The 13,705-nt window shown below is 41.3% G+C and overlaps 1 protein-coding gene across 1 annotated transcript in view; it reads right to left on the bottom strand.

Annotated features, from left to right (window-relative positions):
* Window positions 1-12,784, bottom strand: part of adam19a (ADAM metallopeptidase domain 19a) — a gene marked incomplete at its 5' end in the record, with an annotated part of 147,455 nt that extends 134,671 nt beyond the window's left edge. The window contains 2 exon segments of the mRNA XM_034236632.1: window positions 11,194-11,270; window positions 12,751-12,784. Coding sequence (XP_034092523.1) covers window positions 11,194-11,270; window positions 12,751-12,784 — 111 coding nt within the window.
* Window positions 12,785-13,705: the final 921 nt, after the last annotated feature.

Here is a 13,705-nt window from a genome sequence, read left to right as displayed (position 1 = left end):
CAAAGTATGTAACACCAACCACTTTGAAACAAGTCATTCAGTCTCTGGTTTTGTCACATCTTGAGTACTGTCCGGTCATATGGTCATCAGCAGCAAAAACACATTTACAGAAATTACAAATAGCTCAAAACAAGGCTGCCAGACTAGCTCTCCACTGTTCGAAGCACACTCATATTGGAGTTATGCATAAAAACCTATCATGGCTTCCGGTTGAGAAACGTCTGCAATCTCGTGTTATCACTTAAAAAATTAAATTTAGCAAAAAAACACTGTATTTTTATGATCAAATAATTTACACAAGAGACGAGCATGACCATAAGACTAGACAAGCTACATCAGGCCATCTACTGGCACCTAAACCAGGACACATCTTCTGAAATCTTCTGTGTCTTATAGAGCTACTGTATAAAGGAATGGAACTCATTGCCAAACTACCTTACTGAAATAGAGTCCAGAGCCTCTTTCAAGAAGAGATTGAAGGGCCATCTACTGATGACCAAGTACCCTTGTGAGCTGTGAACCCTAATTTAATTTGATCTCATGCTTTGTACTGGTGGGTGTCTAATGCACTCATCCTTGGCTGGGATTGATATTGAAAGTGGATGAGATTGTTCATGATATTGGAAATTGTTGATGATATTGGTGATGTTGTTAATGATGTCAGGAATCATGTCTTGAATGTTGTTGTATTATTGTTGTATTTTTGTTGTATTGTTTTATGTGTCGGACCCCAGGAAGAGTAGCTTTTGTCAAGAGCAAAAGCTAATGGAGATCCTTAATAAACATAAAAACATAACCCATAACCTATTTTGTATGATCTGATCAGCACCAAACAGCAGACAGACAAAGTTAGCAACTAGCCAGTAAAGAACATTGTAGATCTTTATCTAAAGAGCCAGATATTTGAGATGCTAATGTTGATCTTTGAGTTAACGAGCAACCTAACACAGCCCTTGTACCTGGGCCACCTGCTATACCAGAGGAGCTAAGGGGCTATATATTTGCTTGATGTATGTCCGTACCAGATCCTGAAAACTTCAGACTAATCAGAACATATAATGTGGCATCTTTCCATATTAAACTAAATATAGTGCTCAAATGGGTTAAGGACAGGCAGCCATGGTGCAACATGCACCATGGCACAGTCACATTATTTGACGAGGACAACCAGGAACCTCCATGTTTGTCCCACTGGCTCTAATTGGTCCCGATGCCTGTCCATCACCCATCTCCCTTCTGAAGAGTGCTATCAGCTCCCTGTCAGAGCATCAAGGTTAAAGTGATGATTGCTCAGGGCAAAAATAAGTTTGTCTTCTTTGCTTGCCATTGGTATCATATGTAGTTTAATTCAAGGTCTATATTACCTCAAATGCAACCATTTAATTTCCCTCAGGAGAATGCAAGCTTGTCAATAGACACCCCTGTGGGGATTGAATGTATGTAAGTCGCTTTGGATAAATGTAATGTTTATCTGGGAACATGAAGTATAAGAGAGTGAAGATTGCTTGAGCGGCCTTGTGTTGAATGGGACCGAGTTCCACAAGCAATGGTCATATCGCTTAGTGTGGTGTGATTAAATGAACATAATGAAATGATGTAGCACACTGGATAACCCTGTAAACAACCAAGAATCAAGGGTACAAGTTGTGCCGAGCAGTGAATAAAACGTCTGCATTATTGGAGCATCATTGAGCATTAACACTTTACAAGATTAGAGGTTCAGTTCTACCACTTCCAAAATGTATATCGCTTCAGTTTGGTCTCGATGTTTTGTCGAAACAAGTGAAAACATCTAAACATTTATAAACATAATGCTACGAGCAGGGTTCGACCTCTGTGGGAAGATCTCATTGGATTTCAAGGCCAACGCCTTAACCACTCGGCAGCTAGACCATTAACTTACATTCATACTTTTTATAAATGAAAAGGCATATATTAAAACTGGGACATGAGGGGAACAATTGGTGCAAATTTAAAACAAAACAAAACAAGTATAGCTTAGTACACCAATCAAATACATGAAAGTGCATGAAAGTTATATTTCTACTGTCACGAGAGTTGACAACTTCTGTCTAAAGGTATTATAAACTGTAAAGATTGACACATCTGTCGAATTGGATGGTTTAACCTGTACTAGGAGTAAATGCCAACACCATCGCAGTCCAGTGGGTTCTTTGCTAAGGCAGTTAGAATACTATACCACAGGGCCATAAAGCAGCTGGACTGATTAGCTACACTGATATCCAAATCATTAGAATCAGCACTGAGGAGAATGTTCAAACTGCATTGGACTCAAACATTCAGTGACCAAATGTTAACACTAGAGAGGCCAATCCATTTGGGGAGTTCAAGGGAAGGCCAGCAGGCTGCCAGCTGAATTCTTTGCATGTTTCTAAAATTGAACAAGGCTTGTAGAGAGAGATTTGGAAAATGCCATGCAAGGACCTCGTGCCATCTGAAAATTCAAACAAAGAGATGTCAACTGAATCCAACAGCTTTTTAAATCTGAGCTCAAATAAAATTCAGGGTAATTTTAAGGGCCACAAAATGCTGGATGGGTATTAGCATGTTAAACTACTACCAAGTGAATGGGAGAAATAGAGGAAACTTCACTCTGGAAGCTTAAATATACACACTTTAAGGCATTTTATTTGTCTCAAGAACCTTGTAATTGCGTAAAGGTGTATTATGGTGCCTGAGATTGCTGAGTGAGGCTGTGGGAGAGGTGCGTGTTATGTGATTGGTGCTGGCCATCAGTCACCCTTGACTTTAGCGTGAAGTGAAATGAGAGATGGCCACAGAGCCCTCAGGCCTGAGCCTCACCGGGTCTGTCTCAGCACTCAGTTACAGAAGGTCACACTTTGACAGATGAGGCTACGCTGTCTTTGGGGACACACACAGTGGAGAGCAGGGCGTACTGTACACGCATCGCGTCACAAAGACTGTGAGTCTGTGCAGATGCGCGACCATGCAGAAATGAGAAGTAAATATATGATGTTTCAAGGCTGCGCAGCTGCTCTAACAGGACTTCCTAAGCACAAGCCAAACCCGAAAGTCTGCAGAGTATAAACGTCTGACAGTCCAAGCCAAGGCTCACATCACCCAAACACCAGCAGATGATTCCTGTCTCATTCTGCTCTCTCCGTGTACTCCTTGACCTCCAGGACTAACTTTCACTGAGGGTTTATTCGCTTTCCTTTGAGCTTCTCCAACTCTCTGCAGTTTCTCTGCCGTTCCCACACTCCATACAGACTTTGAAGGTCAATTCATTTCCCTGGTACTGACTCATACGTAACCCCCCCCATCCCCAACACACATATCCACCCCCCCCCCCCCCCTCTCTCCCCCTCACTCCCCTCCTCCTGCCAGCTGAAGCAGCTCATCGACGTGCTTTTCTTTGGGATTTTCGCCTCGCTAAAACAGAAGGCGGACGCTGAGCTGCCAGTCATCGTCATCCCGAACTGGATTAGAGCAGATTAACAGAACAAAGTTCATTATTGATTTTAATCAGAATTAAAGTGGAGACACTGTGGGGCCGCATCCAAGTTCAGACAAACGAGTGCCTGGGGAAAAATCGATGAAGGAAGCGGGATAATAAAAAGCCATTGCCAGGAGAGCGCTTAAGAAGTGCCGCTCCCTCAGAGTCCCTCTATACTTGTCTTTGTGAAGTCAGACTCTCAGAGGACTAGGTGCTAATAACACCTTGTCATGTGTGCCGTCTGGAGTCCAACAATATGTTTAGCTCAAGTGGATGCGTTTGCAAGGGCAAGGCTCAACGCTAACTTTTAAAAGTGGTTGCCAGGTTGGCAACCAGGCATCAGCTTTTAGTTGCCAAAACTGAAAATACGGTTGCCATTTTGAGTCACCTTATATTTTAAATAATTAAGATACTATACAGTTATACATCAACTTAATAATGAACATGTGACACAAAAGAATGTTCAAATGCTTTACAATAAGTAATTAACACAATTATTTGAAACTTAAGTGGTAGTAAACTTGTCCACCCTCAATTGCTGGTATACAAACTACCAGTAGTGCAGCTGTTGTCATGTTCTTCACAGATCACTAGTTTCTTGGTCATCCATTGTCTCCCTTTCAAATGTGGGTTTTCTTGACCTTTGTGCTGACCCCCACCATAGATCCTTTGGCCCTTCAGCATTGAAGTCTTGGATTGGCCAGACTAGTACATTTCTAATGTTAAATAAATGAAAACCATTCACAGTTAAGAATTAGATATGAATTATAATACTGTAAATTACCTTTAATATGTCTAACTATATTTAAAATGTGTTACCTTTTTATAGAAGTGATTATATTTGTATGCCAATATTTTCCTATGGTAAAGTTTCGTTTTGCACTTTTATTTTGGTAGTAATAAAATCGGGACTCTTATTTTTGAAGGAACTTCTACCGGAAGTGAATGGACAACATTCCTCTTTGCTTTCCGTTCGGGTTCATCTTGCGCTTTATCAGTTGAATCACTTTGAACATTCGTTTGAGATGTTGACGGGTTGGCTGAACTTTTTACCCCACAGTCAAACAACTTAATTTGCTTCGCCATTTTTTGTAAAACAACCACGCGGCGCACGCGAGTAAATTGAATGGTTTCCAATGGCAACCTGGCAACCGTTACTGTCGAGCCCTGAAGGGTCTGCCTCATCATTATGTACAATAGATGGCATGTATCGTCCATTTCATTACACATCATCCCGGTGTGGCAGTGTAATCAAGGCTTTCATTAACATACAGAGAGTTTACACTTCATTTGAGATCCTTGAATAGAAAATGTGCAATTCAAATTAAATATGCTCTTCAAGTGCGATGCCAACACCCTGAGCTGTGTGAGATACACCGAGGCCAGAAAGAGAAGCTGCTGAATGCAAACTCCCTGAATGATACGGCTAACTGTTGTGATTCTATTCATATTTAATATATTGTGGTTGATTCTTACAATATACATCTTTCTTGTTTCTACACACACAGACATGTGGCTTTGTAAACAGTTTAGCGAAAGTAATGTTTTTTCATCTCTAAGGTGAAGAAGCTTTTCTTGATTTAATAAGTTGAAACGGTGCCAGTTCAATTTCTAAACAGATTCTTTCGTGTTAGTTTTGCTATTATAAGATTATGTTCTAGCAGTTGAGGAAATTGCTTTCCATGAAAAAGTAATTGATGGAAGAATATACCTCAGGGTTTGATCCAGTGTGCGACTGCAACATGAACCCTTTAAACATGTGGTCCACTCTCTACAGCTGAAGATAGTCTGGTCTCTCAGGGATATATGGATTATACTTATGGGAAAAGCAAGTATGTTTAATTTAAATTTAGAAAATGTAGCATTATTTGCAACAAAAACAAAGACAGCAAAAGACGCTAGTTCCAGTAGTGATGGGACCTACCACCCTGCAGGTCCATCTGTACATAAAGGAACAAGCGTTAGCTCTTTTTATAGCCCAACTGGTAGTGTGATAGAAGTCAAGTACTACCAACCGCTATCGCTAGCAGACAGTAAGCAAATATCTGAATAACTTTATCACATCTGTATTAGTGGACAACATTTTAACCAGCACCTCCAGAACATCTGGAGCTGAGCAGCAGCTTTTCCTGTCAGTGTGTCAATCATTAGCTTTCTCTAGTTAAATGGTTATTGTTATGGTTTCATTGAATAGATGCAAAGGAACTGAAATGTTTCATCCATGATTTCATGATTTCCCCCCAAAACTGTAATCTCAGTGTAATAAAAAACCGAACTCAAAAACTCATCATAAGGTCTATTTAGCTTCTGTTTTGGAGCTTAAAGGGCCCTATTCTGCTCATTTTCAGGTTCATAATCGTATTTAGTGTCTCTACTGGGACATGTCTCCAAGTTTTAATGTTCAAAAAGCTCTTAATTTTACTCATACTGCCTGTGCTGCAGCACCTCTTTTCACCCTCTGTCTGAAACCACACGTACAATGTGTTTGAGTGCTAACAGAAGTGCAATTTTGACAAAGTCACTACTGAGCAAAGGAGTCCAATGGAGGCGTATCAGGCAGGGGGGGGGGGAGTGCGGAGGGAACACAGGAATTGTAGCCTTTTGCAGACCATTTACAGTACATGCACACACACCTATAGAATGACTACAGGAGAGGGAATCATGTGATCATCAGCCCATTGTGTAATCCTGTTTGTTATGGAATTGTAGATGTCCAAGTTTCTTCTTTTTCCATAGGCCCCTTCGCTGAAAAGCCAAGTTTTGTATTGACCCAGGAAACATTGTTAACACAGTTAAGCTTTGCTGCAAGCATGTGAGATTGTTTTGGTGTGCTCATTACATCAGATGGGAGGGGGGCCAGCAACAGGGTGGGTTCACAGACAGACTGCCAGCACATCCTCTGTCATCTGTCCAGCACAGACATGTTCAGCCTTACGTCAGCTGGCATTCCACACACACACACACACACACACACACACACACACACACACACACACACACACACACACACACACACACACACACACACACACACACACACACACACACACACCCACACACACACACACACACACACACACACACACACACACACACACACACCACACACACACACACACACACACACACACACACACACACACACACACACACACACACACACACACACACACACATACACACACACACACACACACACACACACACACACACACTCTATTCCCAGGATCTGTGTGTAGGTCAGCTCCCCCCACGGCACATTCCTAGCTCATTCTCATTCCCTCCATCTCTCCTCCTCCTTGCTCATGTCTGTATACTTGAAGTGAAGGAGTCACACTTTGTAGGACCAGTCGATCATTTTGATTTAGCACTTGGTTCTGATTTGATTCACCTGTTCTGCTTCTGAAGAGAGGAAAGTGACACAAGTGTTTGGCTGAAGGTTAGAAAGAGAAGAAGAAGACAGTTTGGACATCAGCTTGAATGTCACTTTGGTAAACTGTGTTCTTGTAAAACGTTCCTGTTATACCCATACATTATAAACCAGTAAGTTTAAGCTTTAAGAAAATGATAAAAGAGAAGCAGATTTCAAAATGACCTGGACTCATTGTTATCGGTTATTTATTACAGCATTGTACCTTTTTTACTGTCTCTATTCAGGGTATATGCAGGAATCCTGAAGTCACATGTAAGACCTTTCAAGACCTTTTTTAAGACCCTTTCCATACATTTTAAGACCTCATCGCCACTTGGAGTTTTAACCGGTTACCTTGGCGACACACTTTACCTCAGATTGACTATACAGTATTGATTGTCCTTCCTCCTTATCTTCCAACCATTTGGACACAGACTTGCATTTCCCCATAACGATGCTGTTTAACAACCGGCGTAAACGGACCTTGGCGCGCTATCAAGCAGTGAGCATGCGATGTCCTGTTCAGATAACGTCAAACGGGATGCCATCAATAAACTACACAGAATCACACTGCACACCTACGCAATGATTACATTCAGGCAGACTGTAGAATACAACCTCTTTGGACCATTTATATACTTATTGAAAACAAGCTACAAAATGTAATACCTTGCCGTTTAATACTTTTTAATAGCCTTTATTTTCGCTAAATAGATTTATCACCTTGTAATACTTTTTAAGACCCGGACACCCTGCTATGACAATCACAAGAAATGTTCCATTCATTATATTAAAGTATTATTACATGATAATCTCATCCTGTTACTTATAACAGAATGCATTGTTGTTAATGAATTGCTTCAATAAGAAGTGACTTTTATCATGACAAAAATATGTGTTCTCTCTGTTTATTGTGATCGAGAGATACATTTATCATTACAAGATATGCTTTCTCTTTTTTATGACAGGCTTTGCTGTAAAAAAAAATAGACTCTTTTATTAACAAGATCATAATAAAATGATTTGGTGTCCTAACACTCTTTTCCAATACAACAAGATCATTTATTCTCGTTTAAATACACCATATATCTTTTTTTATTACAAGCAGCCCTCGTTTTCTTTCCCTCCTCTAATGGGTGTAAAAGTAATGATGTTGGCCTTCAAACACACTGGCCATGTTCCAGTCCTGTCCCAGTGGAAGAGGCCCGTCAGATCAAATAAACCCATTCCCATTCCCAGTAACTCCAACCGAATGTTTCCCTCTTTCTCTGACCTAAATTCGCTGCTCCAGACCAAACTCGTGTACTTTGTTTGGTTTAAAATAAGCACCGGCTTCCTGTCCCAGACTGGGTGCCACGTCACCCCCCGTCATTCATCCCTGTCTGAAGTGTGCCACATTGTCTCAGAGCTTCTTGTTTATCTGCCTAACTGTCTGTCAGCTCCTCCATTTGTCTCCTGTTCACTCAAAGTCATCAATCTGTTTCCAAGCAACAGAAATCCTATACATGCAGTGTGTTTGCTTATCTGTCCAATAAACGCTCCGGACCGTGAACACCATGTCACTCCTTCCACTGACCTCTGGCCTGTATGGGAAGCGTTGCTTTGTAAACTGAATCAGATTCACAGTATGAAATAGAGGCAAAGGAAATATGCAGAGAGAGATAATCTGCCAGCTGCTCAGACAGCTTTAGTCACTGATCAATTACACATTAATGAGCCATTTGAGAAACTCTATGAAGAGCTCTACCTCAGAGTGTAATCATTTAAACTAAAATAAATGATTTATTCTTTAAACAAATTGCAATTTCCAACTATTTGTGAACAACAAGAGCTAAGTCTTGTTCGTTCGATATCAGCAAAAATAATAATAAGTGGGTAGGCACTGGAACCTGATGGGTTCCTTATCAAATGTTGCATTTTACAGAATTTGAGTGTTTGAGTGATGTCACTATGTTACGGAAGTAAACAAAGGAGTCCAACAGAGGCATTTCAGGCAGGGGAGAACTCCCACACATGACGCGCTTTCACACCGCAGTACTTTTCCCACAAAGGTTCATCAGAACTCTTTAGTTCTCATGAACTAAAGAGCAGATCGCGTTCACACCGGAATAAGTCCCTGAGGGAGGATTAAGCAAATGACGCCGCTGACGTCACTTCTTCTTCTTCTGCTTTGGGTTTACTGGCAGGCCGAAAACAACTTCACGGCGTATACTGCCACCCGAAGTCCCCGGCCGGAAGTCCCCGGAGTTGGGGAAGGCTTCAGTAGAAGCTGCTGGGAGTCCCAGCAGCTTCTACTGAAGCCTTCCGAGTAAATCACCAGAACGCCAACACCTCCTCTTCTCCACCGCTCCCATGTTTTCTTTTGTGTTGCCATAAGTTAGTCTCTCTCCGTTGGTGCGCTGGGCTAATGCTAATGCTAATAATGCTAATGCGAGGATAATAAAATGGCGGCTTCACAAAACCTTTTGGGAGTTTTACGGGGCGTGGTTTGCAATCCGCCCAGCCAATCAGAAATAGGAACCTTTTTCTCCCACGAAAGTCCCTGCTCTCTAGCAGAGGGGGGTACAAAAGTTCTCATGAACTAATTTTAGTTCCGGATTTTTTTGGTGTGAAGGCGACATTTCGGAAACTATATCGGAGCTAAAGTGGGAAAAGTACTGCGGTGTGAACGCGCCTAAGGATTTTAGCCATTGCATAAAGGTTTTTTTGTTTGGCTGATAAAGCTTCTCCTCAACAAAAAATGAAGGTTAACATGTAGGCATGTTAAGTTCTGAAAATGTATTAAAGAATTAAAGAAAATGTGTGTCATTTCATGTTACGTCTCTCTAGATGTTACACATTAGAACATATTCCAGCCTGCCAATATAGGCTTCTCTCCTGACTAAACATATGCAGTTATACACTTAATTAATATTTGTGGGTAACATTTGAGTATGCGTAGTATTTGGTCAGTCGCTCCCCCCTGATGAACGGGGGGAGGTGTTGGGGCATGTTCTCTCCATCTCCATGAGTATGTTACGTGATGCACCTCAGGGAGTCTGGGCACGTCTCGGGCTAATGATGCACGCAGCAGACGGAGCTCCACATGATGCTATCACAGGAACACCATGAACTCTGCTGGCCTTGAACCCTGTTCCACCGGCCCTTCATGGGACTCACCCCACACATTCCCTGCATTACAAAGATGCTAAAGCTATGATTCCTGCCTGTCGTATTCATCTATCTCCAGGCAAATGTGAAAAGCTTTGAATTCCATTTTGTAAAACCATAAAGTTGCTTTCACAGTCATAGTCCGTGAACATCGTATAATGTGCCTAATGGAACATTACATTTCTCTTTCAGTGCACCCAGGAGCTGACTTCAAAAAAGTTTTCCCAGCATATTCCTTAAAAATTCAAGAGCTCAAACCTTGTTGCTTCAGGGAAATTGAGCTGCGACCGCCTGCTATAAGCACTTCCATCCCCTGAAGCCACCCATAGAATCTTCTTTACTGCGCCAAGCGTGCAGCCTGTTGCAGCTCCCCTGCTAGATTTATACTATTTCCTGCCTTAAGCTTTTTTATTTGATCTTACTTGTTAGTTTTCTTTTAATGACTTCTATCAGTAACTTGTTAAATTAGTAAGCTGTGCCCTCTGTAACCTTTTTAGCAGAGAGATTTGTTTTGTTGTTGAGTCGCTGCGGTTTTGCATCCACGACACTGGATACACAACATGGCTGCCTTGTTCGCATCAAAGCTAATCGGGCTAAAACTGCATGGTGGTCGGAACAACAGATCCTCACTGAAATCTGGAGGAAGATGAGGATGCAAAGAGACGAAGGAGGAAGGCTGTGTCCAGATGTATGTAGAAAAGGAGATATAGGCCGCGTTGCCCACGACACATCGTTAACTACGAGTCAGATGGAATAGTGTAGGGTAGTTTACACCATGATATACCTGACAACTACATTTCCATCAATGGCTTCCTGAATGTTAGGGCCGACAAGGAGTGCACCAAGAGTATGTATTTATTTATTCTAATATGGTGCAACTGTCACGAAACCTTATGACCCTCTGGGATTTATAAAGTATTTTGATTGATTGATTTGATTGATTGAAGATGTGGAAACATTGAGTAATCTTGTGGTAACCAAAACAACAAAGACGGAGCAGAGAGAAGAGGCAGAGCTTTCTGTTATCTCCCTCTATTATCGCCTCACTCAACACTCTGTGATGCACAATTAATTCCTCTTCTCAGGTGGAAGACAGAGGAGGTAATTAGAGGGGCGTAGGCGGTAAAGATGGTTCCACAGACGGAGTACTCACTGATTACGTTCCACTTGTAGCACCAGTTGGAGGTGGCTGGATGAGAGCTGTACTTCCCCTCTGTCTGGGTACTGCTCCTGTGGGGTGAAGCAGAGATCAGGTCAGGTCAGAGCAGGAGAACACTAGGAACACTTGGCTTAAGTGCATTTTAAACATCAAAGTGTATTTACTGTACAGCCGGTAGGTAACAGTCAAAAAGATGCCTGAATGGCCATACAACCTCAGTGGGAAGAAAATGCCTTTGACACACCTATTCCGTAAAATATATCTCAGATTTGTTGCTGTTCTGGTATTCATTGACACGTTTTTTGATAGTAACAAACACAGATTCAGAATCTGATGACTTTTTAACTTCTTCTCTAGAATTTCCCTTTAAAGTGTTGTGTTACTTTTGCACTAAAGTTCCCATTTAAATGAAAATAAATACATTAATAAGTTTTCAAGATTTGACAATTCCTTTATTAAAAAAGATTTTAACAATATGGCTCGGCCATAGCTGCAACTTCCTCTTTATTGACTAATCTGCCAATTGTTTTTTTTATAATTTCATTAGTGAAATAATACACATCACAATTAATCAGGGCCTTGTGTGATTTTTAATGCTGGTCATTTTGTTGGAAATATTATTGAAATGATGATCATCAAAAAAGTTACCAAAAGAGAGCCACAGTGACGCGGCCTAAAACCCGGAAGTTAACTCCTTCCGGTTCCCTCCACAAAAACGCAATGCAATTTCTCCATAGGATTTTGGAAAATAGCTGGAAACAAGGCCTGTGGTTGAGACACATTTAGGAGACGGATCACGTTTTGTTCAGCCGGATAATCTACCCTACTTTTATCATTTTCAAATCATAAATCGAATCGATAGATTTATGATTCGATCTTTAAGGCTTGAATTGGGAAGGATTTTTGATTAGTCCGAGCACACATTTGCAGCAAAGATTATCCACAAGTTATTCTGTAACTGGGTTACATTTTAAATAAAGACACGTAACCTGTTTTGTTTCAAGATTTCTGCAGTTTATTTGTATTATTTATTATTCGTTTACATTAGAGCAACCGTATTCTTGATAATGAATGTTTAAGTTTAATAATAATAATAATGTAATAGTTATCATGATTTATGCAGCGCAAGGTTTCCCTCAACACAAAGCAATAGGATTCCCCTGTTGGATCTCTTTTGAAGAAATAAGCTTTGTAGCAAACACACGTTATGATGTTAACACGTTTATAATCAGCAATCTCCACATATTAACACAACTCTGTGATGTGTGTAGCATGAATGTGCATTGCTGCGCATCCCCCCGCTAAGCTGCAGGTGGTCTCATGTCGGTGTGTTGACGTTTAGTCGATTTTTAGTTACTTGTATGCAACCACACGTTTTTTTTACGTATAGAAGCTTCGGACATTCACCAGTGTTGTACTGACGGATTTTATGTTGTAGAAAGACCGGTGAAAATCTCTTAACAGTCCTTATTTCATGCTTCTTGTTCACCTCTCATGATCTGGATTTAATGTTCCTGATGGAGACCTGGGTCCACACCGGCGAGTACGTACCGTTTTCTGAACTTCTTCTTCCCGACTGTACTTTCTTCAGCTCCCCCCGTACCACCGGCCGTGGTAGGAGCATCAGTGTTTAGAGCTAATCTCCAATGCCGTTTGCTTCACCCAGTAACTAGCTATGCTAGCTTTGAGTTGCAGCTTTTTGAATTGAACCTAGCCTCGTCTATACTCTGCGCAGTCGTGTATCGTCCGCCAAAGTAAAATAATGATTTCATTACTGACTTTTCTGACTTTCTGTCCGGGATTATGGTGAAATATGATCGTGTTTTGATCTGCGGAGACTTTAATGTCCATGTGTGCTGCGAGTCTAAACCTCTGGTTAGGGATTTTTTAAACCTCCTCGACTCTTTCGGTCTCATTCAGTCTGTGGCTGGCCCAACACATGATAAAGGACACACCTTAGACTTAGTATTATCGTTTGGACCGTCTATCTCTGTGGATGAAATCTGTGCAGGGACGCGTATCTCAGACCATTTACCGGTTCTGTTTACAACCTCGATCCCTTCTGCAGGAGTCGAATCACGTGCTCCTGCGCGTTGTCTGCGTTCAATTAACCCCTTGACTGCCTCACAGTTTTCAGATGCTTTTAATACTTATCCGATTTGTAAATTAGAGGTGAACTGTGCTTTTAGTGCGGATGAGCTTATCTCTTTGTTTGATTCGACATGCACACTAATACTGGATTCCGTTGCTCCTTTTACGCTTAGACGCAACAAAGTTCTCTCAGAGCCGTGGCTCAATGATTGTACTCGCGCTTTTAGACGCGCTTGTAGGCGTGCAGAGAGAAAATGGAAAAAGGATAAACTTCATGTCTCCTTAGAAATTCTTCGTGCTTGCCTTTCCGATTATCAGACGGCAGTCAAAGCAGCCAAAACACAGCACATTTCTCTGTTAATCTCCAAAAACAGCCATAAACCTCAAGTTCTTTTTAATGTCCTCAATTCGATCA

This window comes from Gymnodraco acuticeps, unplaced genomic scaffold (assembly GCF_902827175.1).
Source record: "Gymnodraco acuticeps unplaced genomic scaffold, fGymAcu1.1, whole genome shotgun sequence".
NCBI classification, from domain to species: Eukaryota; Metazoa; Chordata; class Actinopteri; order Perciformes; family Bathydraconidae; genus Gymnodraco; species Gymnodraco acuticeps.
The sequence above is the reverse complement of the archived record's forward strand: the minus strand, read 5'-3'. Positions and strand labels throughout refer to the sequence as shown.